At 33.5% G+C, this 27686-nt stretch overlaps 1 protein-coding gene across 2 annotated transcripts; it reads right to left on the minus strand.

Annotated features, from left to right (window-relative positions):
* Positions 1-1303: 1303 nt before the first annotated feature.
* Positions 1304-15270, minus strand: DCP5 (decapping 5). 2 transcript variants are annotated; one of them, XM_086454853.1, is made up of 8 exons: positions 15031-15270; positions 10018-10118; positions 9083-9154; positions 7969-8967; positions 3744-3815; positions 2144-2347; positions 1944-2054; positions 1304-1841 (listed from the first exon to the last, which is right to left on the minus strand). In XM_086454853.1, the coding sequence occupies exons 1-8, from the start codon at positions 15173-15175 to the stop codon at positions 1689-1691; spliced, it is 1857 nt and encodes a 618-aa protein (XP_086310979.1). In that variant the 5' UTR covers positions 15176-15270; the 3' UTR covers positions 1304-1688. The 2 variants fall into 2 exon arrangements, with proteins under 2 accessions (XP_086310979.1, XP_086310981.1); XM_086454855.1 differs by lacking the exon at positions 3744-3815.
* Positions 15271-27686: the final 12416 nt, after the last annotated feature.

Below are 27686 nucleotides of genomic sequence, written 5' to 3' on the forward strand. Positions count from 1 at the left end.
GTCTGATCTGCAGTAAACTTTCAACCGAGAATGTGTTAACCCAACTCTTTTTGACGTGTCTAAGCTTTTAGAGATGAATTTAAAATGTTTTTAAAATGAGTCTTGATAATATAACTGGACAGGTGGCATACCCAACAGACTCCTTGACATGAATCTCGAGGTGTACAGATCTAATGTTCCCGAAATTATCCACGAAGTCAATTGGATATGTCACCTGTCGAGTCATATTTATAAGAATCGGATAGCCATTTTGGTGCACTTATTGATTTTACCAAAATGGATTCTTAATGTATAGTCACATTTATGATTTTACCTTTATAACCTTCTAGTAACCTTAAGTAAAAGGGTTGGGCTCTCTTGACTCAAGAAATAGGACATAAGATCTTATTGTATTAACACAAAATTCAATAGTTGAAAATTATCCTTGAGATAAGTATCATTAGGATATGTATTGTTAAGACATGAATTAAAATCTCAAATGTTTTACATGGTCAAGATCTCATGTCAAAGGAAACCCACCCAATAAACTATCATATCTTATTAATAAAATTATGAAAAATCTAAAATTATAATAGAGTGAATCTCATGTTGAAAATAAAGGGTAAGAAGGTAAATTCAACTAATTGGGTATCTTTATGGAAAAATATGAATTTAGAAAATGGTTACTAGAGTAAATTAAGTTTTATTCTCATGTATTGTATATTCATTTGGGTAAAAAATAAAAAATAAATAACAAAATGGGAATATATTTGGTCATACATCCCACACAAAGATGCACACTACTTCGCATCATGGTTTTAAAACTCGTTTTGACATCTCATCTCAGACAAGTTTTTCTGGGACGATCAAGTCTTGTCCCGTTCAAAATGTGAAAAATAAACCATAATTTTAAATCTTGTCCAATACAGTTGACTCGTCTATCCATCTCGTTGGTGGACACGATATCAAGACGAGTCATCTCGGTCTCTGACAACATTTAAAATCATGGTTCGAAGCAATTAAAAAAAAAGAGAATCCAACCAAATAGAAACTCTGTAATGTTTGAATGGTGTGTTTAATCTTTAATTCAATGTGATGTGGGTGACAAATAATTTTACAGAATTGAGGTGTGTAATAAGTAAAATTTGGGGTGCCAATAGCAACTCTCTAATCTTATATGTAAACCAACCCCCAATGTCCACAAACCCCAATTTTTTTGGAATCAACTCCAAAACTCATTTTCTTCAGACATAATAAGCCCTTGGTGAAAAAATGAATAGGTCCAAACAGCAAAAATCACCAATCATGATTATTGCTAACTAACTTAAGTATAAAAGCTAATTATTTATTTTCTAAATAGGAACACAAGTGAGAATAAGAACACAAACATATGTGGATGGATGTTCACATAGAAATTTTAATGCATTTCAAGACTTTATGGACATCCCATGGTCCTGGACTTCGCTTTATTTTCCAGCACAATCAAAACTAGACTTAGACAACACAAACATTCTAACGATAGCTCCGCCCCCATCAGTTCTATTCCTATTTTGGTGGGCTCTGCATAAGCATTTAGGTCCCCGTGACGTATTTAGGTGCCACAACGCAAACATTCCAAAACGAATGAAAACCCTAACTAGTAGCCGTGAACTGGCATGTTCTAGCCCCAACCCGACCCATCTCGACATAGACATAGACGTACTCTTTAACTAGTAGCCACGACCTGGCATGTTCCGGCCCCGACCCCTCCCAACATAGCCATACCCCCTTCCATAATGAGGATTCCATGAACGACCACCACGACCTGGACCACCACGTCCACCTCGACCACCACGATTATGCCTCGGAAAATCACCAAATGTCTGCAACACATCAATAGACAAATCTCATGAACCAAAGTTCTAAATCTTTTTATTTTTATTTTTTTGATAGGTAAAGATAATAAATTCGAGAGGGCACGTTACCTCGCTATCTATTTTCATTTGTTCAGAAAACTTGGTCCTCCCAGCCCGAGATGCATTGTCGAGAGCATTGGAAGAAAGGGTATCGAAAAAATCGTCCTTAACATAAACAGGCTACATAACAAGAAAGACACCAATATACATGAGCCGACAAACAAAGGAAACAAACAGAAGTGTAGTTAAACAGAAAAATATAATTTCACCTTTTCCTCAGATTTCGATGGTCCAGTATAATCCTCATCTTCAGGATAATCTTCATCATCCTCATTCCCATCCCCCCCTTGTTTGTCCCTAAACTGAGCTTTGTTACTTTTACCAAGATGACCCCATACTTCATCTTTCTTGAATTTCTCATTCATAGCAATGAAATCAAATTCCTCTGTGAATTTGGTCACCGGGCGTGAAATCTGTAAAACCAAGGTCAGTGGTCCATGTCATCAAATCCCCCCCGCCAAAAAAAAAAAAAAAAGATTGCAAAATGAATGGGGGAGAACTGCAGTTAGTGAACTCAAGTGCTTTTGCACCCTCACAAACTCACAAAAGCCTTAACCAGGTTTGACCCAACATTTGAGCCAAACCAATAAACAAGATTGAAATAAAATATGGATCCTGAATTATTGAATGTTTCGGATGGTCTTGAAATGTGTCAGAATGTCTTGTAATGTTTCGGTCCTAGACAGTTTCGGATTTTCATACCATCTCAGAATGTTTTGGTCGAGATTAGAATGAAATAGGGACCCTGAAACATTGGATGTTTCGTATGGTCTCAAAATGTCTTGTAATGTTTTAGTCTAGACAGTCTCAGATTTTCTCCCAAGCGAAACATTTCCTCTAGAGATAGAGGAAATACCTACTCTTGAAACAAACCACGACCAACTTAAGACCCTTTACACCCCATAAAGACCTTATACCAAAAATATGCTAATCCTAGCTAATGATGACCCCCCTAAAGTTAGTGATTCTTCCCTTTAAAGAGTCTACTATTTATTTCCTAACAAATACCCTCAACAAAAAGACAAAAGGGATTGATCCCCACAGTATCCTTTCTTTACAGTGTAGGCTTTCGATTTTATTCTTTTTAAATATCAGTAAAAGCAATTTGTATTAAAAGTAGTCAAGGTGACCGTCAAAAAATACAAGCAAAAAACAGCCAATAAAAAAAAAACGTAATAGCGTAAGCTTTTGATTTGCCAACTATGAACCAAAGAACAAACGGTTCAAGGGAAACACCATGAGATGTGGAAGAGCGATAGGAAATGAGCCCAAAGCTCTAGAGCAAAAGAACAATGACTATTCATATTGTACTAAATTCCATATTTCTATTCGAACTTTTATGACCAAAATATAGTACAAACCTATATGATCATTTCACCATCCCACTTAACTATAATGTTTTATTACTTTCTTCAGTTAATCTCAACGATCTCATAAAAACAACTTAAGCAATGTTGTACTTAAAATCACTTGCAATCCACGTATTCATATGGAAAAGTCAAGGAAAAGAAAGCATATTTCCAAGTACATCAAGACCAGTCTGTGCGTTAAACTAGCAACAGCAATAATAAAAGATTTTTTGTTAAATAACATAGAACAATCTAGGAATAAATCATTTAGAACATGCATCTATAAGCAGAACATCTCAGTTATCAATATCATTGCAGGCTATCAATATCAGTTTCATTGTGTTTGTACTTTGTACAAAATCAACTAATACAAATTTGCTACTAAGTTCACTGAATTTTTCAGATTGTTAAGTTGGAAGAAGTATGGAAAATCCTATATAATAAGACAAAGTACACATACCCCATTTCCTCTTCCTCTTTCTCGACCCCTGTAACCGTGATTGTGATGAGTGTGTAAAGGAGCTCGACTCGGCTAGAAGGAAGAACAAAAGAGCAACAAAAAGGAATTTGTTACGGTCCTAATTAGTTAAGCCAAAGTAGAAAATCCTCAAAATGAAAATGTATACACCTATAATGTAACTAAGAAACATGAGTTATTAGAGTTTGCTAGAAGCATCAAGGGAAGAAAGGATGACAAGCATATGAAGATTACAGAAAATAAAAGTCCGCATACCTTACCTGCTCACACAGTCTGACAAAATACGGAACTTTTAACAGATTGAGACAAAATATTATAAATAAAATAAATAAAAGATCAGTAACAAAGCTTCTAAATCAGATGCAGTCCATAACAATTATCTTTATCAATTTCTTTTGGTAGTCAGTAATCAACATCAGAACTTCTGAAAAATCTTGGAAAACAAATGAAAAGAGGAACATCATTGCACCACACATTGGTCCAAAATTTTAGTTGTATTGATCAATTCGAACTTAAATGTATAGAAAGTTTCTGAATTTCCAGCAACCACTACCAGAAATTCAATTAAGAGACAAGTTAATACGGGATTTTTGAATTTCTTGGTCAGCTCATGAAATTCCTACTTTCTTCAAGGGTGGATTTGGGCATCCAAACACTGGACTGATGGCGAGGATTCCAGGTGGGAATTCCTATAAACAACAAATTGCCAAAGTTCTTCCAACTTCTACTGCCAACTCTCGAGAGTTGCAATACTCGTGAGTTTCAACTATTTTCATCTAAGAACTTTTCTATTTTTTGAGGATCAAAACAGGCCCTAATAGTAATAAGCTTTCTAAGATGGAAACAGCTCTGCTTCCATCTTCCACAAAAATCAAAATAAGAATCAGATTGTGAAGAAATATGGAATCTAATCATTATGTTCCAAGATTGTGCTCCATGCTACCAGCACCAGGAAACAAGTCAAGCCTTGATTGATTAGAAACCAATGTCTTCAGAACATTCTATTGTTAGTAGGATTAGAAAAGTAAAATGTTTAGTAATCCTAATTGTAGTTGGGCTTCAAGATTTTTATATTTTTGGCTTTTGAGTGGGATCGAGATCTTTGAGGATGCTGTCCAACACCTCTATAAATATATCTTCTACTCATCAAAGTGTATCAAGAAGTTTTTGTGTCAAGTTTCTCGAGGCTCATCCTAATGTTTGGATGCAATCAAAAGTTGTTCAATGATGAGAGTCGGACTTACCAGCATAGTCACAAAGTTCAACGAATTTTCGCGAAAATTCGGAAAAAATAACAGAACAAGGGGGTTGCCGATTAATTCTGCGTTTAATCGGGTAAAACGCTAAATTGGTGGTTTAAGAAGTGATTCAGCGATTAATGAAAAAATCACCGAATAGTTCGCTTTTGCCGCGCTTCACAATTCGCACAATCACACCCACATGTCAGTGACGTCATCACTTTATAAATTACTTTAAAAAAACTATTTTTTTTCTGTAATATTTAGCTGCACTTTACAGCACATCACACCATGTCACACGACATAAATTATCAATTGAAAAAGAGAGCTGCTATTGTCATTCCGACTGTTGCATATTACACTCCAAATTCTTAAATTATTTATCACACCCCAAGTAAAGACAAACATTACAAAGTTTTGACTCAATTTATAATCTCAACATTACAACACTCAGAATTGAACAACTTCAGTAGTTGTTTACAATTATGATTAGACTCATAAAATCCTAAGCCCAATAAATAGAAATTTAGCACCAAGAGAAAGAGAGAGAGAGAGAGAGAGTTGGGTGCCAACAGAAGCTCTCCAAAAAACCTATTTATTTTTCTTTTTGCTGTTCACCCTTCACAATTCATGCTGAACATTCAAAACAGAAAACCCATTTACACTCAATCTCTCCTTGTGCCACGATTCTGATAACTGATAAGTGGTGATCTGGCAACGGTGGCAAGTTATGTTCCTCTTCCTCCTTTTTCTTCTCCCCAGATTTTATTGTGTGAATTATTTTTCCTATTTAAAATCCCATCATCTTCAATCTTTTTCAACCTCTCTGAAATTTCCCGAATTAAACCCTTACCGAATAATTGCCGAATCCGAACTTTGTTACTATGCTTACCAGGTTGTTTTGTTTCTTTTCCTAGTTACTGCCAAGTACAATGTCCCTTGCAAAAATTCTGTTTCATTGTATCATGCATCAATAGGACTAAATGCTTAATATGTTCCATTGTCCCCAATTAGTCCAAAAGAGGGCATACTTTGAAAATAGGATCACAGTTCAATAACTTACTTGCCATACTATCATGTACTATATATGCTGTTAATGTGATTTTGAGCTATATGATTGCCACATTATCACATGATTAGCATCTATGCATATGACACTGATAGAAAAAACTTTCAATACACTTTTTCAAATATTACTTAATTATTCCCAAAACTGCAGGTAAAGCCATGCAAACCTCTAAGATTGCCCTCTCTCTCACACAAGTTCCACTAAGTTTCCAACTTTTCACAATTTTTTGCTCTACTTATTCCCATCTTTCTTGGTCCCTCTGAGCATTGGTCCTACAGCAGGATAAATTGAGAAAGAAAAATGTATCCTTAAGCATTTCTATATCATCGACTACATCCTCATATTGAACCAGCACTACGAACTCCACTTTTGATCTTTGCTTTCTTTGCAGTTCTAGACTAATTAACAAACAAGTGAATTAAAAGGCGCATCCGAGTGCACAAACTTGAGTCTTCAAGCATTGCACTCCTTAGGATCTACAACACAAAAATGGTGCACACACTAAGTGCACAAGGCCTAGAGAGAACACTGCACACCAGGCACACATACCAAATAACACCTTAAAACAAAGGAAAATGCTAACGTGACACAGGACACTGTGTTAGACACTGAGCTGATGTGGAGATGTGCATGGAACCGTAGATGCTTTTCCTCAAGATACAAGTGAAGTCTCAGATTGTTCTGTGGACACCTCCATGTCAGCTCAGTGTCTAACGCAGTGTTCTGAGTAATGTTTAAAAACCCAGACCGGCCAGTTGGACCGGGTTGAACCTGACCCGGAATCTTTCACGGTCCAATTCAAATATAAAAACCCATTTTTCTAAAATCAATTGACCCATCCAGTTCAAATGGTTTGACCGGTGACTCAGCCGGGCCTGTGAAGTGTCCGGTTCTATTAACATGTGTTTTCTTGACATACCCCTCCACAGTTTGGTTAATACATTAGATATCCCTGTTTTTAGAAACTGAAAATTGGCCCCTTTGACCCAGGTTCTTTTCTTAAAGACGAATGGTAAATGTTCTAAAACATTCTCATCTTCCTCGATTCAACCTATCGAAAAAATCCTAATTTTTTCTTCCAAAACCAGTCATTTTCAAGCTCTTTAACCTCATCTTTATCCCTTTAGAAGCTACAAAAACTCTTCTTCAATCCATTATTTTCATGTCCCTTGTAGAAAACCCTTGATTTTTCCAAGGGATTTGTGCAAACTGTAACCAAAATAACCTGAACTTCTTTTTTATCAAAACCAATCATTTTAAAGCTCTTCAACCTTACGGTAAATTATTTTCGATCCATCGTTTCAATATCACTTTTATCCCTTGTAAAAAATCCTAGATTTTTCCAATCATGATTTCATCATCCTTTACTTGAAAAATCCTATCAAGATTGTTAGGTTTGAAGGTTGAAGAATTAAATAAAATTTTAAGGTTGGAAAGAAACATAAAACTGATTTGGAAGGTTGAAGAGTGGTAATTCTTTTTCTAAAGACTAAGAGGAAGAGTTGAAGTTGTCTCGTTTGGGGAAAAAAAACCTAGAAACATTCACTGTATGTTACTTTTGAATCAGACCCGTTTGACCCACTGGTTGGAGTGGTTCGTACCAGCCAGCCCAATTGAACAGGTCACTGGTCGGTCCAGTTTTTAAAACATTGGTTCTGTGCAATCACTCTAGGATGACTCCAAAACAAACAAAAAAACTAAATTGCCCAGAAATGGGTAGATCAACATGGAAATCACATACCAACTAAAACATATAGATATCTCCTAGCATGTAATAGATAGCACTCCCAAAACATGAGAAATCTATTCATACAAGATAATTATCTGCATAACTACTACATGAGGCAACCACGGATATTTTCCGCAATCAAAGTCAGAATGAGATATAACGGTAAAATACCTTTTGATCGGGTAGCGATGGTAGTGGCAATATCGGTGCCTGAAGTTCTGTTGAAGCTGATGGCAACGTTTGCGACGATGATACTTGAACCACCACTACATCTTTATGTGCTGGCTGTGAAGACTGAGATGCTGAAAGTGTGGTGGGTCGTGTCGGCTGTGAAGACTGAGACGAAGAAAGTGTGGTGGGCCCAGGCTGCAAGAGCTTACCTGGGGTTACCAAAGGAGTCGATCCTCCATGGTGACTTGAACTGGATGATGTTCCAACAGTAGATGACACAGATTGAGTCACAGTTTGATACGGCAAGGATGGGCCAGGAACGGTCTTAGGCTTGTTAGATGTTGGTGGAATACTGGTGGCACTTTTATCAAGACTTGAAGTAGTCAAAGGAGACACTAATGGCAAGCTAGCACTCGATGTTGCTGTAGAAAAAGCAGTAATAGGAGCCTTAGTTGTTATAAGACTTGGTGATGTTTCAGAAGCTAATGCAGCAGAATGGGCAGAAGCCAGAGTTGACGGCAAATTAGATGCCAAAGCACTCGAGGTTAAATTCAGGGGACCACTACTGACAGGTGGTAGCAAAGGAGGAGGGAAGTCTACTAAGTTTGAAGTGGGTAAGTTTGAAGCTCCAGTCGGCTGCATTGATGTGCTCATGCCGGGAAATTGCATTGGTTGCTGCTGCATGGAATGAGGCATTGACAAGCCGGGTGGTGGACGAAGCAAAGATTGTTGTTGCATATGAGGAGGGAGCCCACTAGGTGGGCCATAGAATCCTTGCCAATACATTGGCATAGCGAGCCCGGTACCGTTTGCACTAGGAGGAGGAGGTGAAGACCCCCAAGACGCTAAATTTCCTCCGGGTTGATATAGAGGAAGACCACCCTGAAATGTTGACCGCGGGAGTCCCAACTGTGCTGTCTGCGAACCAATTTCGGTAACGGGCCCACTACCAGCAGCGGGCAAGGTTGTAGATACGGGTGCAGGATGGGAATAGTGAGACTGAAGAAGGAAAAAGAAAAAAAAAAAAGTAGAACAAGTTAACAATTAGGTTCCATGTAAGCTATAAATCTGAATTGACAAAATGCATCACCAGTAGAGAACTGGGTTCATCTACCTGTATAATAGCAGGATCATTGTGAATAGGTGGTGTAGGTTGCACAGTTGGGGAAGATTTGACTTGTAAATCCTGTAACCATATGCCAAAGAAAAAGATTCAAGGCCTATTTAGTTGTTATAGACTTATAGTAAACTAAAATATAAAAATAATCCTACCAAAAAATGAAGTATACGAAGCTGTCTGAGATAAAGTAACAGGTTCCCACATTGTATGTGAAAAGGGTAGTTCATTACAGAGGGTAAACACTAGACGTTGTTAGGTGAAAATGTGTGTGTGTGCATTTATCTCTCTTCGGGCAATCACCCTACAAAAGCCTTGCAGACGTACAGGAAACTCATTTGGGCACTGCAATAAGTCGATGACCATAAAGAAAGACAGCCGCTATTAGCACACCAACTTGTAATTGAAACACACCAATCCATAGGTAAGCAATTGCTTAATTCCAAAACGATTGGTGTGTTGTAAGAAAAAGTAAGTGTGGCAATAGAATTTCTCTACAGAAAATGTGATATTTCCACCATACTACTAAGATGCAACTAGCGATTAAAAAAGAGGAAACTGTAACTATTTTCCCCTTTTGATGATTCTGCCCAGTCAGAAGGAAGTAGACCTGGTTTGTCAACAAATGGATAACGGAAGAGCTTTTAGGACTTAGGGCAATATATTCCCTTCTTAATAGGGAAAAGGACAAACTTAAACAAGAAATGGCTACTCTAAAAAGTAAATAAAGAAGAAATCACCATCTGTCATTCCCTTAGGTTTTTTCCCTGTAGTACATCTTCTACTCAGCATCTATGCTAAGTCAATATAGGTAGTCAATCATCGAAAGGAAAAATATAATGAAAAATAAATTTTGATAGTTGTTTCTATCCATCTATTTATAAATGTAAGTCTTGTGCATGCAGGTATCTCTTCGTGCTTGTATCATTAACCTTGATGTCACTTCCACGGAACAGAATGTACTCATAAACTTTGTCATTTGGCGGTACTTGCAGACCATCCTTCTTTCGTCCTTCCGTTCCAAATGATCTTACTGCCAAGACAATAAGAGATGAATCAGAACAAACAATAAGTTCTCATAATTTTTAATACCACATTAAGTAAGTAAAATTGTAAGAAAGAATTGATTCAGTAACAAAAGAGCATATATGAATTTATTTCCAATTATTGGACAAGCAACAAAAACACAAGAAGTGGTTATCTTGATAAAAATGGAATAGTTTCCCTACACCATTGTGACCATAACAGCAACAAAAGGATATGGTTCATCAATATTAAAAGATGTTTGGCCTGGATATTTTGAAAAACCATGAACTATAAACTTAAGATTAAAAATTAAATGCAAAGAAGAACTCACATTTAGAAAAATAGACCTCAATACTTTTCACTCATCGTCATCCAAGCTTGTCTCAACTATTAAGGGTTGGCTACACAAATCTAGCTCCACCATTTCATTCTATCTAGCGCCATATCCTTCACTAGTGTTTACTCCAAATCATTTTTAACTACACTTACGAACAAATTCTTCTCGACTTTCTTCCTCTCCTTTTTAAAGTTTCATTGGTGCTGTCAATGACTTTTGTGGCACACTTACGTTACAATATAAAGTTTCCAACTCCTAGACATAATACTTCTCAACCACCTCACCTCTCACCCGGTAAAGGATGACATTTTAATGAGATTGGACCTCATCCTTTATATGGCTATCATCACTTGGCAGATCACATCCATTCCCACCCTCATCTCCCTTGGCTCATACGTCATTTTTAATGCAAACTGCACCATCAAATTTTAAATTGTAGCGCAAATATTCATAGGTTAAAAGTATATTTCTATTGAATTTTTCCTTCCATAATATGTGCAGTATATATGTAGTCTCTAGGATATCTACTTGTAGAAAATTGAAACAAAAGAAAAATCCAAGCAACTGCCCCAAAACAGAAGACGGTGATAAAAATGCCACAAAATAACCCTTCAGTAAAATTCACTTCTCTTCATGAGGTGCTATACTTCTTAGAGGATAAACAAAACGTTTAAACAAGTTAGCAATACCAATTCTTCACTCCTAATTTGAGATGAGGCTCCCAAATGGCTCTTCCAATTCAGACTATTGTCTGGCTTACGAATAAGACCATAATGAATTTCGGAAATATGGGTACGAAGCACTAACTCCCTATTCATAATCTTGATCTAGTCAGGGAAAATTCAGAATTGCTGTGCTCACCTAAACTGATCTTCATAAAAGCAATAAATTACAACCCACATGGCCACAAATACTTTTTCCATTTGCAACCCATGTTTCACTTAAGTTGGGTTCAAATCTGACCATTTTAGAATTGGTTTTAATTGAGTTAATAGAACCTGATTAATCTTGTTCTGATTAAATTCATATCAGGTTCAGTCAAATCCAATCCGTACCAAGCTTAGTAAATGCCACCACTATGCCTACTAGTGGTGGTAATTCAACTGAATGACATCTTATTTTTTCTTTGTTTTTAAATAATCATGGAGCAACTGTTAGAAGGATGCAGCTCAAAACTTAAGTTATTTATCATCAAAACACCAATCCAATACGAACCAATAGCCTGAGAAGTGTGAATCCAGCATCAATGCCAAGATGGAGTGGGAGGAGGAAAAATATTTGTGGACTAAAACTTATGAAGTTGTATCATCTAAATAACATTTGTACAGAAAGGAAACTGGTTTCTTAATGTAAATTAGACATCAAGGTAAGAGATTTAATTACCAACCATACTAGAAGGATGCAACAACGTGCAGTTAGGTCATAGTGACCTATGCAGGATAAAACAAGAAAACAAGGGAAAAACACAGCTATCTAGACCCAGACACACTCCTAACTCTCACCTCCAAATTAAATCCCATTTGAAAACAAAATCCTCAGTGAAGTAATCACTTCAACTCTCCAAAGCTCTTAGAGAAAAGGTTCAAGCAACCCACAATTGCACAAAAATCCATGAAGGAGGATTCTTCCTCAAAAGATTCTATGATTTATTTCTTCCCCAACGATCCTTCGATTTCTTTCTTCCCAGATACTCCAACATACAGCAAAAGGCAATAATTTCCAAAGAATCCTCCCTTCAACCATTTAAGAAGGTTGAAATTGAGACCGAAAGAGTCTAGTTGACGTGGAAGTGTGAGAGAAAATGGAACAAGATACTTTTCACCATAAGGTAATGGATGAAGAGATGATTGGCACTCAAATTGATAATGACACATCTATGAGCAATAAAATTTTGAATAGTGAGGGTCTTATCTACAACAGCTACCCCAATAAAATATGTGACTTTAGATGGATTTTTCAAACCCCAAATTATGGACCTGAAAATGAAACCTTCAAAACCACTAGCTTAGCATAACCTCTATGTCACCAAGAATATCCCATCTCTGCGCCTTCACCATGATTTCTTATCCTCATAAACGGGAAATAAGGGAATGCAATTATGCAAGCATGATCAATAATCATCAAAAAAATTCAACTAGAATCACAGCTATTAGGAAAGTAGTCTACTCGCATGGGTAAAAGTATGCTATCCTTCGTTCATGGTTGACAACCGTTCATGTGGAAGATGCTTTGGTAATGACTATAGGGTTGCCCCACTTACCAACACACCCTCTACAACCCTTTCTTAAATTATCAAAAAGTCCTCAACTGAATGCAAGTCAAACAAAGAGGAATATCTTTGAGCTATATCATTCCATTTGCAATTTGTTGGAGGATCTAGAAATAAAGAAGCTGAAGTGTTCCAGGGAGAGGAAAAAACGCCTCAACAAGTAATCTTGGAGATTTTGCGCTTGTATTTTATTGGTGCACGGTTTGCAAGGATTTTGACGAGGTCTTCTTCTAGGACACTGTATTCAAGTGGGAGGAGCTATGCTTCTTGTAATTTCTCTATGGTTTGGCTAGCCTTGTGGCAAGCATCCTTTTGTTTTTGCTCTTTCTTCTTTTATTCTCTTTTCCATTGTAAGGGGCTCATCTCGTCTTCTTTTTCTCTCGTTTTTGCTTTTAATAAAGTAAAAAAATTATAGTTAAAGATAATTTCATTCAAGGAAAAAAAATGGAGGTCGAGAAGAACACCCAAAAGAAAGCAATACAAACCTAACAAAAGGCTGCCACAGCCAGGAAAAAAACAGAAGTTACCCCATACTTACATTGCACACCCTCTCCCATCTAACAAGGAAATCTTCGAAAAAAATGCCCATAAATTCCTTTAACCTTTTACACCAAAAGAATAACAAAGCTAACACCTCCAAGACTAGCTCTTGCTCATCCCTTGCTTTATTTTCAAACACCCGATTGTTTCTTTCCTTCCAAATCAGCTAACACAAAGAAAACAGAACAAAATCCCATAACACCCGCTATGCCTTGGTAAAGAACTTACCCCACTCCATCCAAATATCCATTAATACCTTCACCGAGTTAGGCAAGCAACCTACCACCCCGAACAAGTTAAGAAAACGGCTCCAAACCTTGTAAGTATAACGGCAATGTAAAAACAAATGATATGCTGACTACCCGCCTACTTGACAAAGACTACAAAAGCTGATCAGGCGGGGTAAAAAAAAGGGAGACCAAAATATCTTTTCCTACACATGTGAGTAGGGCTAGCATCCCTCTTATTGCTATTCTTTGGGAATCTCTTAGTATCAGTTACATGATGTGATCAAACAAAACTAGTTTCACCAAGATAAGGTCATAAGGGTATCAACTGTCCAAAAAGTCTTGAGGAATAAATTATGCTCCAACTTAATGACAAAGAGGTGCCTAATATAGATGAAGGTAAGTGTCATCCGTATCCAGCTTCACTAAGGTTAGGGCACTTGACTCAATATTTCCACACCTGATTTCCTAAATAACTAAATGACGTCATCTCCCACGTGATAATTGGAGGAAGAAATCAAGGAAAGGAAACAACATTGAGATTCATTGTCAAGCTCGGGTATTACTGTCTTTCTAATTTTCGTTACACGACAAGTTACATTACATAAGCATATAAGTATGTGGGCCTCAATCTTGCCAAGAAACAAATAACTCATCTCCTTGATGTCTTCAAGCATCATTACCCCTAAAGCACAAAGACTCACCACCAAACAACACCAAGTTTTCTACACACAAACAACCTTTCTTGTATACATGCATGTACTGGATATGATCACCATCCTTTCAAAATCAAGAGTTAAATCTACAATTTCAAATTATCCCCAAGTTCCCAACACGTTAAAAACCTAGGCTAAAATTCTGTCCTAGTTATATTAAATCCAGGATTAAAAAAGAACCTAAATTCAAAAAAAACAAACAAACAAATGAAAGAACCAATTCCCTAAAATCAACTTCAATCCATCTCATAGTAATTAAATCACAAAACCCACTTCAGATTAACCAAAACCCTGCCCCCAAGACCAACAAAATCAATAACCCAGATAACAAAATCTCACAAAAATGGTTTATAATCGGAAAACAAGAAAAGCCCCTTAAAACAATAAGCAAATGAAAATAACCAACACCCTAATATCAATCTCAATCCATCTCTTAGTAATTAAAACACAAAAACCCAGTTCAGATTAAACCAAAACCCTACCCCCAAAACCTACAAAATCAACTACCCCGATAAAAAAAAATCTCACAAAAATCTCTTATATTCGAAAAAAGAAGAGAAACCCCCATCAGAATAACACCAACCGTTTCTCAATCCAGTTCTCCATTCTTCAGTGTTAATATTGTAGAGAACAATAAACACATAAAACGAACCAATTCCCTAAAATCAACTTTAATCCATCTCAATAGTAATTAACCCACAAACCCATTTCAGATTAACCAAAACCCTACCCCCAAAACCCATAAAATCAATTACCCAGACAACAAAATCTCAAATATATTAACTTAAAATCTTGAAAACAAGAGAAACCCCCATAAGAAAAACACCAACCGTTTCTTAATCCGATACTCGATTCTTCAGTGTTAATGTTGTAGAGAACGCCTTCGTAACGGATTTCGGACTTCGAAGTCAAACTAATCAAACTACCTATGTAGGAATCGGCAGGGCCACCAGATCTAGAGGCCTCTGCAGCCATGGTTTCTCAGCAGATAAAGCAGAACGAGAGTGCGTAAGAACTCTTCTGTAGCTGACGACACAGGCTCCCCTCTCTCTCACACACACTATAGGTTTATATATATATGTACCTCACTTTATATATATATATATATACTTCTCTTTGTACAGGTGTAAATGATAAAGAGCTTTACGAAAACGGCCATGCATTTTGTAAAAATTTACTGAACCAGTCATTTTATACTTTAATATTTTACGAAAACGGTAATATACACATAATTGTTTAATTTTATCAAAACGGTTATATACAGATTTTTGCTATTTACTTAGGGTATGTTTTGTGGCAAATTTGTATTTTCACATGTTTGACATAGCAAATCAACTAAAATTGTATGAAAAACGATTTTTCCGCATGCAAGATTTTCTTTGATTAAAGGCAAATCATTTTCTTAACCCCCTTAGGAATTGATTTGCCAGCACATGGTCAATTTGATAAACGCACAAAAAAAAAATATTGCAATTAGAAACTCACATTTCTCAAATTCTTTTTATTTTTGTCTTTCTCAACCAGAAACCCTATTGCTACTCCTTAGTGTAAGTTCTTTTTCTCTAATAATTTCTTTGATTTTTCAATGATTCATATTGATTTTTAAACATTGATTTATATTTCCCTATTATAGAATAAATAAATTTAAAAAAAAAAACATAACAATTCCCTTGGTCGTGTAGCCATAGAAGATCTCTCGTTATTTTTTTCATTAGACTTCCTATTTTTTAAACTTTAGGATGGGAGTTTATATGATTCTCGAGTGGTATAGTGTGAAACAACTACTACTTGAGGAGGTTATAGTTGTTATAAACAACTACAAATAGATTGCACGAGTAGGTAGTACAATGTGAAACAACTACTCATTGATTAAGTTGTAGTGTAACACAGCTAGGCTTCTTCATGTTTTAAACAACAGTTTGAACAAGTGGTTTAATGAGAGGATAATTGAGAAATATTTTCCTTACTAATTTAGTAAAAATTTTAAGCCGTTAAAGGGTCATTTTGCTCAAATGGATTATCATATTGGCAATCCAATACCACAACCCTCTAGATTTCATGGAAAAACTCATATAAAAAAATAAAATTTAAAAATTAATTTCTTTTGCACTTGATCGAGGGTTTTGCAAATGGATGACTACTAAACTTGCACATAACTCCCGAATTTAAAAGTAGAATTCAATAGTGAAAAATAACTTTCTTTTCAAAGTTCATATGATTTTATTCTCTACAACCCAGAAGCATTTGACCATGGTTTCGCTTATAATATCTGATCATGGTTTTGTTACGGGATATGCTATTGACACCTCAACGTTTACTTATATCTCCAATTAATAAAAAAAGATTGAGAATCAAGTAAAAATTGAGATGCAAACAGAAGTTATCTTGATTGTTAATTATTATTATTATTATTTTATTTTTTTTGCTAGATTTTTGTTTTTGGGGTTTAGGATTTAATATAAACCTAATCAAAATAATTTGGACGAATGATAATGATTTGTAATATTGAGATTATAATTTCAATCAAACCTTTGTATTGTAGTCTTTTAAGTGTGTGTTCTATTCTTTAATTGGGTGGTGATAAATTATTTAAGAAATCAGGGTGTGAAAAGTAGGTTGGCGTGTGAATAGCAGCTATCTTCTTCAATTAGTTGTACTTGTGCTATGGTTCTAGTTACATATGATTTTGAGTTTCTCGTTAAAGATCGATCACTCGAGCTCTGTCTTTTCTTTATATTAAGTTATAATCTTACTAAGTTAATAAGGATTTTACCCTTATTAAAGGTCCTTGGGCCCACCTCTTGGCATCCAAAGAAATAATCAATGTTTCACAGTTGTAAAAAATGAAATTCTATGAACTTTAAAAAACAAAATTATTTTTTAACATTAATTTAATTTTTAAGTTTGAGAGTTATGTGGAAGTTTTGTAACTATTCATTTTCAAAAAATTGGATCTAGTTCAAAAGAAATTATTATTTGTTATCTAAGTTTTTCCATGAAATCTAGGAGGGTTGTGCGGTTGAATTGCAAATTTGGTAATCCATTTGGGCAGATAAATCCTTAGTAAGACTCAAAATCTTATTATGTTAGTAAGGAAATGATTTCTCTAATAATTTGAGCCAAACCTTTGTATCATTAGATAGTGTGTTTGAATTTTATTTGGGGTGTGATACATAACATAATAAATTGGGGTGTAATAACTAAAAAGTTGGGGTGCCAAAAGCATGTCTTTAAATCTTTGAGACATGAAAATATTAAATGATACATTCTATTCAAAAATATAAAATTGGAAAAAAAAATCTTACAAAAAATGCATATTGCAAAGTTGTTGTTTGGATTGGGCAAAATAATATAATTATTAGTTACATTGTTATCACATTCATTCTAATTTTTTTACTTTGGGATTTATTTTTAAAATAATTCTTCGTCAAATTTCTTGGTATTGCTTCCATGAAGAATATATACATATTTTTATTTTATTGTGTGATTGGAATTGTTATAGGATCAAAATGGCACTCTATGGCATTTGTTAATCTATCTGAGAGACACAAAGAAAATTAATCTAACCCGAAGATACTAAAGAGAATAATTTTGTTATAATGATTACTTCGATGTAAGCCCTTGAGCCTCACTTTGGTGGGTTAACACAGAGAGAGGTTTATTGTTATAAGATAAAATTGGCATGCATATTTAGTATGTAAATGGATTGGTTTACATTTTTGTTAATTGACTATATTTGAAATGTAAGTTTCTTATTAAGTAATTTTCCCGTTGCTCATCCTACAAACAAAACATTATAGATGTCTCAACTACTAAAATACCTATTTTTTATGGAGAACATTATATAGAGTGATCATATGATCCAGATAATGAGCGTTATTTTTGTTATGTGAGTTGAGATTGAAGTTTAGTAGAATTATTGTTTTATGTATTTTTGGACTTTCTTATATATATTAACATCACACATGCAGTGTCTTTTTGTATATATGTGTTCAAAGAGTGAGAGTTAGTGTTTATGATGTGGATAATTATTGATCAATGTGGGATGTGTAGTTGATATATATAACACTTTTTGGTTGTATTTATAGTATGTTTTTTTATAAATAATATATATTCGATATGATGTGGTGATTAAAATACAGTTGGATATATGAATTTTGATTGTACAGGTATATCTATACAAGTGAACATTTTTTATTAAGTACAATTTTTAGTGGAAACGCAGTCAAAATTATTTGAAAGAAATTAATATCACATTTAAGATTTGAATATTTTGATTTTTTTTCTCTACCCTCGAGATTTGAGAAAATCTAGATCCTAAATCGAGGGCGTAACAATAAGAAAGTTTTCCATTATTAACTCAAAACTTTTATGTGGTGTTCGACATGAAACTCCCTAGTCATTTCCCACAAGCTTAACATGTGTTTCTAAAATTCCATCAAATACTTCTTGTTTATAATTTTTCTTTAATTAAATACTTCTTGCTTACTTTGCAAGAATAATAATAATAATTGAAATTTAGATAATTTTTTATTAGTCTACCAAATAACAATGAAGTCAGGGACATTTCAATGGTTTCCAAACACGGGCATCACAAACATTCACCAAAATATGGAGGGTTAATTATAAATCACCCTATTTCTCTTTTCTCGTAAAAAAAAAAAATTAGAATCTCTTCCTAGAAACTTTAGGTGAATTGAAAATTCGTCAAATACATCAAGGATTTTCCTTGCAAAAGATTGGGAAGGGAATTTTATATTTGCAAGAAAAGGGCCATCAAAGGAGAAGGATATTGCTTCAATTGAATTAAACGAAATATATGAAACTTTGTCTTGTACTTGGGAGAAAGATTTTTTGAAAGTGGGAAGAAAATCAGATTCGTTGTATGTTGTTATTAGTGTCAATAATAGTATGCAAGCTGTTTGGAACCATGTCATTATCCTAAGAAGAACTGTAGAGATGAGGTAGAAGTTTGTCATGTCAAGTATTCTTTTCTCATGAAAGGAAGCAAATCAAGTAACTAACTTCTTGACTAAGAGTGGGGATTTTTGAGTTTGAAAGATTATAGCCATCTTTATATATTAGTAAAGGGGATGGGTTATTCATTGCCTTAGCTTCCCAATATCAAAAATGTTTTATGTAGAAAATAATACTCCAAGTTGTGTTAAATGAGATATTAGTTGTTGTATTAAAATCTGCATTTCTCAATAATTTTTTTTTTTTTTTTTAACATTGAGAAATAATATATATATTGTGTGCAAAGTAGGGATACTTCACCTCCCTACCCTCAATTGGTAGATGGTCTTGATCTAAAGTTATTAGACTCTTCATAAATATTATACTAAGATCATAGGCAAATAAAACATCAAATAAGCCCAAAAAAGATAAAATTAAAGCCTTTAAACATAAATCTAAATAAAAATTAAGATTTATTATTCTAGCTTTGATGCCCCCATCAATTCTCCTAGACTAGGAAGATTTTTTCACTAGCGAAATAAAAGTGTAGTAAATCTCATCATCGGTTGTGTTTCACATTATTCTTTTCTTATTGGAGAAAACCTGTTATCGAGTTTTAATGTTCTTGAGAATGATCATGACGATTTGTGATTTATCCCTTTCAACAAAGATTCATCATCATATCATGATGTTGCATTGAACCATTAACTTTAAATTGTGATGTTCTATCTTCGTAAAGTCTTCATTGTACCTGTCTAAAATGATTAAATCGATTTGAGGTAGTGATAGAACAATTGAATCATGAATAAAAATTGTAAATGTTGTCTCTAAAAGATCTTCCTTAGGCTCTTTGACGTTTTCTTTCACTTCACGATCTTATTCATGCATTGATTCTAGAGTTATAGGCATACCATCTTCTAGAGCAGATTGGATTAATGATAATACATGAGTTTATTTTTATGGACAGGCCTTGAGTAGATATTGTCTGCATGAAATAACACGTAGATGATTCTACTCTGAATTAAATGTAGCTTATACGTGTGAGATCCAATTTCAATCTAATACAATATGATAATCTTTTAAGGGAATCACCTTGCACTCCACACCAGGGATAAAATTTCTTTGATGGAATTGAATGATGAAACCTTTATAACAATATCCACAATATATCCAATCTTCAACATTCTGCAATATCTTCTCAAAAAGACGAATGAAAATCAAGTTTTCCTCATACTCATCACTGCACAATACCCTAAATGACTTCACAGAAAGTAAAATAAATATGGTTTTGACTTCGAATACCATCTCTATCTATTTGATTTGACTCCGAAACCAAATTTGATACAGGACAGTGAGAGAAGTAAAATAAAATAGGGATTTAAGAGATCTGATTTGATTGATTTTGGAACTGAGATAAGGATTTGGGGTACAGTAGGAAAAGCATTTCCAAAATCTCAATTGGCAATATATTGAAATGTAAACACAGAGTTTCCAATTAAAATATTTTGAAATTATAATTAAGGGAAAGTTTAGGGTATTTGGGTGAAGGGGATATTTGGAAAAAAATAAAAATAAAGTAAAGGTTAAAGAAAGTAAAAAAGGATTTAAGGGTTAAAATAAAATGGGATTTATAGGTTTTAAGAATCAAGAAAATCAAGAATAGCAAGAATTAAAACAAAATCAAGAAAAAAAGATTCTTGAGGGATTTAAGAATTCAAGATTTCAAGAAAATCAAGAAACAATAAAAAAAAAATGGACAGATGAAAAGATGATAGAAAAGAAAGAACCATAGAATCACATCAAGAATAGTGGAGAACTCACTTCACTCAATGAAAGAAACTCATTTTTTTTTTCATCAATATTCTTCGTTAAGAAAAATGTAATATAATTTATATATAAATAAAATAAATCCAAAAATCTTAATCAAACTAAAATACCAAATAAATTACATAATTTCCTAATTTTCTCTTTCATAAGTTCCAACCCTAACAAACTTAAATAAAAGACAAATTAAAATTATTAACTACCCTTAAATATTATACTAAGATCATGGACCAATAAAATATCAAAATAAACTAAAAAAATATATAATTAAATCCCTAAAACATAAATCTAAATAAAAACTAATATATACTCTTCAAGCTTTTATGTCTTTATTAATTTTCCTGAACTGCGAAGATTTTTGCTACAAACAAAATAAAATTGCAGTAATTCTCATCATTAGTTATGTTTCATATAAATAACTTCTATTTAAGAAGTTGGTTTATTTTTATTTGTTGTAGATATTACCCATTATTGAATGTTGATGGTTAATGTTATAACTGCATTGGAGGGATTTATCCGATGATCCATTAACTGTGTTTGCAATCAATTTATATGATCTTTTACTCGTTTCTTTGATTTATTTTTTTATTTTTTGTATTAAATTTATCTAATCTCATACTTGCATTTTCTTTTTTTCTTTGATAAATATAATTGTATTCAAAGGAACAAAAATATATGTAGAAAAGGTAGTCAAGGCGACCAACCTTAAAACAAAACAAAACAAACTTGGAACACAAATACTCCTACCTAAATACAAACTTTTCAAAAGGGTTGAAAATCCCTTTGAATTCTAAAAATAGTTTACTCCAAAAGAATGACTTTAGAATATTAATTATGAACTCCTGAGATGAGGAATCAACTCCTAGGAACACTCTCTTATTCCTCTCCAATCAAATCCCCCAACACACTGCAAAGGGGAGAAAACTCCATAAGATTTTCTTCCTCCCAAAGAATAGTAATTGATACCAACATTGAAGGAGAAACAAGATCAAATTTGGTATCACCTAACTTGCATTTTTAGCATGTTTTATCCTGTGTTTAAGCTTCTTGAGTAAGGTGATTGCATTTTTTTTTTGTGTGGGAAATTTGCTTCAATTGTTGAAATCTCGATCATATATCCTAGCATGTTTTTATATATGAAAATGAACATTTGACGCTAGAAGTCATCATAAAAATTTTAGCTATGCATGCCTTTCAAAAAATTCAACGGTCTTCACTATGAGCAATTTTTGGGGGGATGAGAGCTTGTTTCTAGGGAAGAGTTAGAAAGTGCTTTGGATTACTTCTTTTTATAGGTTCTGGTTTGGTGCATGGTTTTAGGTTGGTCTACCTAACCTCCTTTTATTTTGTTTTTTGTTTTTTATTTTTCACGGGAAAAAAAATTTCTTGAGAGAAATAAAATAAAATAAAAAGTGGCTAGGGAGGCCACTTACAAAACGACAGTAACAAAGAAAAGTAAAAAAATAAAAATAAAATGAACAAATGTAAGGCAACTAAAATATCATGATTCGCAAAAGTGTCACATTCAAATAAGAAATCTTTGAAAAAAAATCCTTTGAATTCTTTGTAGATCTCGCTCTAATAGAAAATCATCTCTTTGATTGATGTGAAAACTTCATGTAAGGAGTGCTCATTTCCTTTAAAGTTCCTATTATTCCACTTCAACTAGATTCGTAACAACCAATAAATGGGACTAGAGACCAAAAGATTATCTTCTCAAGTGAACGTGCATTTAGGTTCCAACAATGGCATACGTCCAAGATCTAGGAGGAAAAACACCAAGACATGCAGAATAGAAAGAAAAAATGAGACCCCACCTCTCGAGAATAAGAACAGTGAATTAGAATGTGATTAGCCCTATTCACCACTTGAGTTACAAATGAATTAGAAATTAGTCAAAGAGATTCCCTTTGACATGAGCTTCTCCATTGTCAGAAATTTTCCAAGGGAAGCATTTCAAATAATAAAAAAAAAGATTTTGAAAGGAATTTGGGATCTCAAATGACAATTTCTGTATAAAAATCATGGTTTGAGAAAATCAACAATTTGATAGAGAAACATTTCACTCTAATGTAGGAGTTGTTATGTCTCATACTTATAGGGATCTTCGTTTTTCGCCTGTGCCATTTAACTACATTGCTCATCTTGTTCCAAGGAATCAACATGTCATTAAGATCATGTGATTGTTTCTAATTTTGGGTTGTGGTCCGTCCATAAGATATTGAGATTTCCCTATCAATTAGATGATTTGGATTGTTAGCACATATTGGTTTCATCCTGATAGTCTCTTATACCATTTAATAATTTATTAAATAGTCATGTTGGGATATCTATGGTAGGGGTTTGAAGGGGTACCCATTTAATCGAATTGAGACCGAAATCAAAAACCCTAATTCTAGATCCTTTTTTATTATAACCAGGTTTAAAATGGAAATGAACTGTTAGGTTCTATCCAATGGGTACCTGCGATTGATTTATGTAGCCATTTCTTTTTATACTATATATGATTTAAGATATTCTTTTATTCAAAATTAATGTATCTTCTATAAAGTTTTTCATTTTTTCATTTTTTCATAAAACTTAGCGATTGGAGCCTAAAATGAGCTATTTCTTTTAAAAAATTATTACTTTTAAATAAAATAAAATTTAGTGTAACAAATTAAAACTAAGTTAATAATTTTGTGGATTATTTGCTCTTTTTTTTTTTACAATGATTAGAAATACTTTTTTTCCCATTTGATTTTTGAGAATCGGAACTGATGGGTACCCGTGTTTTTTGACCATTTTGATTCCATTTATTTTGAATTCAGACCCAAAACCAACAAGAATTGGCACTAAGATAAATATAATGGTTAAGCTTCTAAGTTTCTTAGGAACTGAACCAGAACCAACCCATTGACACCCCTATTCTATGGTTTCTTACCTATCAAAAAATAAAAAATGATATTTATTGTGTCTCAATCAATCTCATAATGACATTGATTTGTTGTTCCATGTTGGTAGAAAATCATGTGTACCAGTGTTGCCTAGACATGTCACACAGGTGCCAAGGCTCGGGGTGTTGTTTTATATTTGGCACAAACTTCTGAAAATTAGAATAAGGAGACTCGTTTATACAAAAAGTAATATATATATAGGGTCGGGTTCCGTAGACACATAAAGTTACGCATAAAGCTACAACGTTTTTGTCTCATGTGAGAAAAAAGGTTCGGAATGGGCAGATTTTTTGTGAGGATGATCTCTGTGGTGAGGGAATTATCCTTGCAAAAAATCATTCTATTCCAAAACTTCTAACACCATCAAAATTGATTTACAAAAATTGGACGGATTAAAATTTTCAACTTGTAAACATGGGGTTAGAAGTTTCATAATGGGTTGATTTTTGGCAAGGATGATCTCCTCACCATAGAGATCATCCTCACAAAAAATCAGCCCATTCCAAACATTTTTGTCCATATAAGACAAAACACATTGTAGCTTTATGAGTAGCTTTATGTGTTACAGATCCTAATCCATATATATATACACAACACAACAATTATTTTAGAGTTTGTATTTACATGAATACCTATTATTTTCTTAAAATAGAGATACGTAAAGAAAAGGAAAGAAAAAGAAAAAGATGTGCAAATTGTTTGATATGAAAGATAGAAAAAAAAAAACAAAAAAACTACAAGTCTCGGAGAGTTGATTGGAAAATCTAATTGCCAAAAAAAAAAAAAAAATTTTGAAAAGTTAAAATTATGTCCATGTATGTTAGTCTTAACATAAATTATTTGATATCATAGAAGGAGTTTTAAGGACCCCAAACATTATTATTTATATATAGTGAATCTTTACTTGATTTTACATTCTTTTTTCATTAATAAACACTTCATTTTATCTTACTGAAATTGGACAGACTATATATATATTTTTTGCATATTTCTAGAAGTGACGTGCCATGTTGAGGAGTGCCGAAGTACCAACAGGTGTAAGCACGACAAAAACCCAAAGTCATAATGCCAAGGTAACATGTACTCTTTTTTCTAAAAATATAAATCACCTTCACCTGAGATATTGGGCTCTTTTCTTGTACTAGGCTTTTGAATCCTCAGTAGAAAGAATATTTTTAATTGTGTATCATCCTCTCTAAGTTACTTATAATACTTGTTCACATTAATTAAGTTGAATATAATTCTAGTTTCCCCAATATAGTCTATTGAGACTTTAGTCTAACAAGTTGTCCCCATTCAAGGACTTGGCATTCAATTTTCCTTAGTTTTCTTGACATTAACATTTCTTCACTTTCATCCAATTGTTGTAGTGTTTGAGAGATCTTTATGTTTGGTGGTAATTCCTGCTAAATGCTTCAAAAATCTCATCACCCCCCTCTCTCCAACTTTCCAATTTTGGAATTTTAAAAGGTGTTAGGTAAAAATAAGACAAAAAGTTAGATCCTCCTTTACATGTAGTTTTAACTCATTTCAGAGCATTTGATAGCTTATACTCTTCTTAGAGTGTATAATAGTTTAAGTTCATCTCGAAGCACTTTATAGTAATTTAAAACTCATTTCGGAGCTTTTGGTGAGCTGTCAACACGAGTCAATAAATTAGGATGAATCTAATATGAGGTGTCTACATTAATAAGAAATAATATAAAAAAACGTTGGTTGAGATAACTAATAAAAGAGTACAAGAACGTAGAGTAGGGCGAATTTACAATGGGGGCTATGAGGGTAGTTGCCCTCACAAGAATTTTCAAAGTCTATTGATAAGTGTCGAAATATTCATATTTTCTCTATATTAATTACGACACTTAATAGACTTTTTTATCATAACTCTAGTATTTGTATGTGCAATTTTGCATTTAGTTCAAACGGGGTTGTACATGTATTTTTAGTTTAATCATAGTATAAATTACGTAAATAAATGATAGTTAAAAATTCTAATTTTTAGTATATTTTTGTAGATTATCAATTAAAGATCAACAAGATTCGAAGAACAAAAGATGAATGTGGGAAAGTCAAGAAGCAAAATTGAATATGTTCATTTCACTTTCATTGCAGTTATTATTCATTTCGACTATTATTTTTTGCAACACGATAAAATGGATTGAACAAAAGAATGTGATGATCAAGGATTTGATGAAGTGGTTGCAATAAATACGATCCAAGGCAAAATGGGATCGCATACTGAAATAGTTGAGGAGGTTCTTAAACCACCAAAATCAACTCAAATACAAAATCCCAAAGCTTATGCTCAAGCTCAATTCATTAAAAATTCATAATCAAACCCAACCCAAACTCTTCAATTATTTTTCACAAAAATATTTCCTTAATTTTCTCATTGATTCCCTCTAATAGGTCTCAACAAAATATTAAATAAATCCAACCACCAAACAAAGCTTCCGAAATTTCTCATCAATTTCATATCTCACATTTCAACAAAGTGTTAAATTAATCCCTCCATTTGTTCTACAAATACCCTAAGTCACTCTCTACACAAACATTCCTATGCCATCCCATATCTCTCATCCCCCATCCTCTTCTCTTTTATTTTTCAGTTAAGTTCTTTATTTTATTTTTGTAATTTTTGGAGGATAAAAAGAGGGTGTACATCAAGTTCTACAATCAATTCAAGATCAAGATTTCAAGACTCTTGTTTTTATTTTCTTATTTTGTTCTTATAAAGATAATTGGTTAAACTCTCTCCTCTTGGGAAATTGAGGAAGCCAATATCAAGTTTAATTTATGTATAATTCTTTAAATTCTTGTCCTTAAATTTATTAATGCTTAAATATGTCTCTCTTCATTTTTTTTACTTGAATTTTCATTATTATATATATATTCTATACCCATGAGGCAAAGTGTGATCCTTCATTATTGGGTTCAGTCCCTTTATGGATAATGCTCACCTTGATGGAGGATAATTGGTAGATATCACACAAGAAAGGAAGGAGATCTTGGCCCATTTAATTACAAATCAAATCCGACCTAATCAAACCATCTTCCGAATCAAGATCAATTGCTTGATCTTGATTTGAGTTATAGAAAGACTAGAATTTAGGGGATTACATGAATAATTCAATCCTTGTCTCTTAGTGGAATCAATAACCCTAGACTTCCCTAATCATTTAATTTTATAAATCTATTCCACTTTAATTAATTGCTATGAAAACATCATCACAATTTTAATTTCTTGCATTTTAATTCTTGTTAAATTTGATAATCCCCATTTCCCTGTGAATTCGACCCTTACTTGCCAAAACAATTAAGGACATATTTATTTGTTCCATCACATAAAAGAAACATTGAAAATCTATGGGATTAGTGAGCTATTGCAACAGATTTTAACGGTGGATAAAAAAATCTGCCATTATTACCTTCACAAAATGTTTTTCCACTCTTAGTTGCCCCCCACAACATTTGGAAATCTAACTTTAATCTCCAATTTTTAATGATTGGATTTTCAATTGTTACGAGCTTAGGAACCTAGTCAAAGTTGATTTGCAATCGTGCAACATAACTATAAGGTCTAGTTTGACAGGTGGTCCAATGATGTAATTAGTATCTTTTTTTTTTTCTTTTCAAATATTATTTTTAATAAATAATTATATATATATTTTTTATAATTTTCCCTATTAAATAAATTTAAACTGATTTGACTCAACCACTCGGACGAGTCAACTCGGTAATACCTGGTTTTTAAAAAACTACTTGGGTTG

Source organism: Akebia trifoliata, chromosome 9 (assembly GCF_017979445.1).
Source record: "Akebia trifoliata isolate Shusen 1 chromosome 9, ASM1797944v1, whole genome shotgun sequence".
NCBI lineage: Eukaryota > Viridiplantae > Streptophyta > Magnoliopsida > Ranunculales > Lardizabalaceae > Akebia > Akebia trifoliata.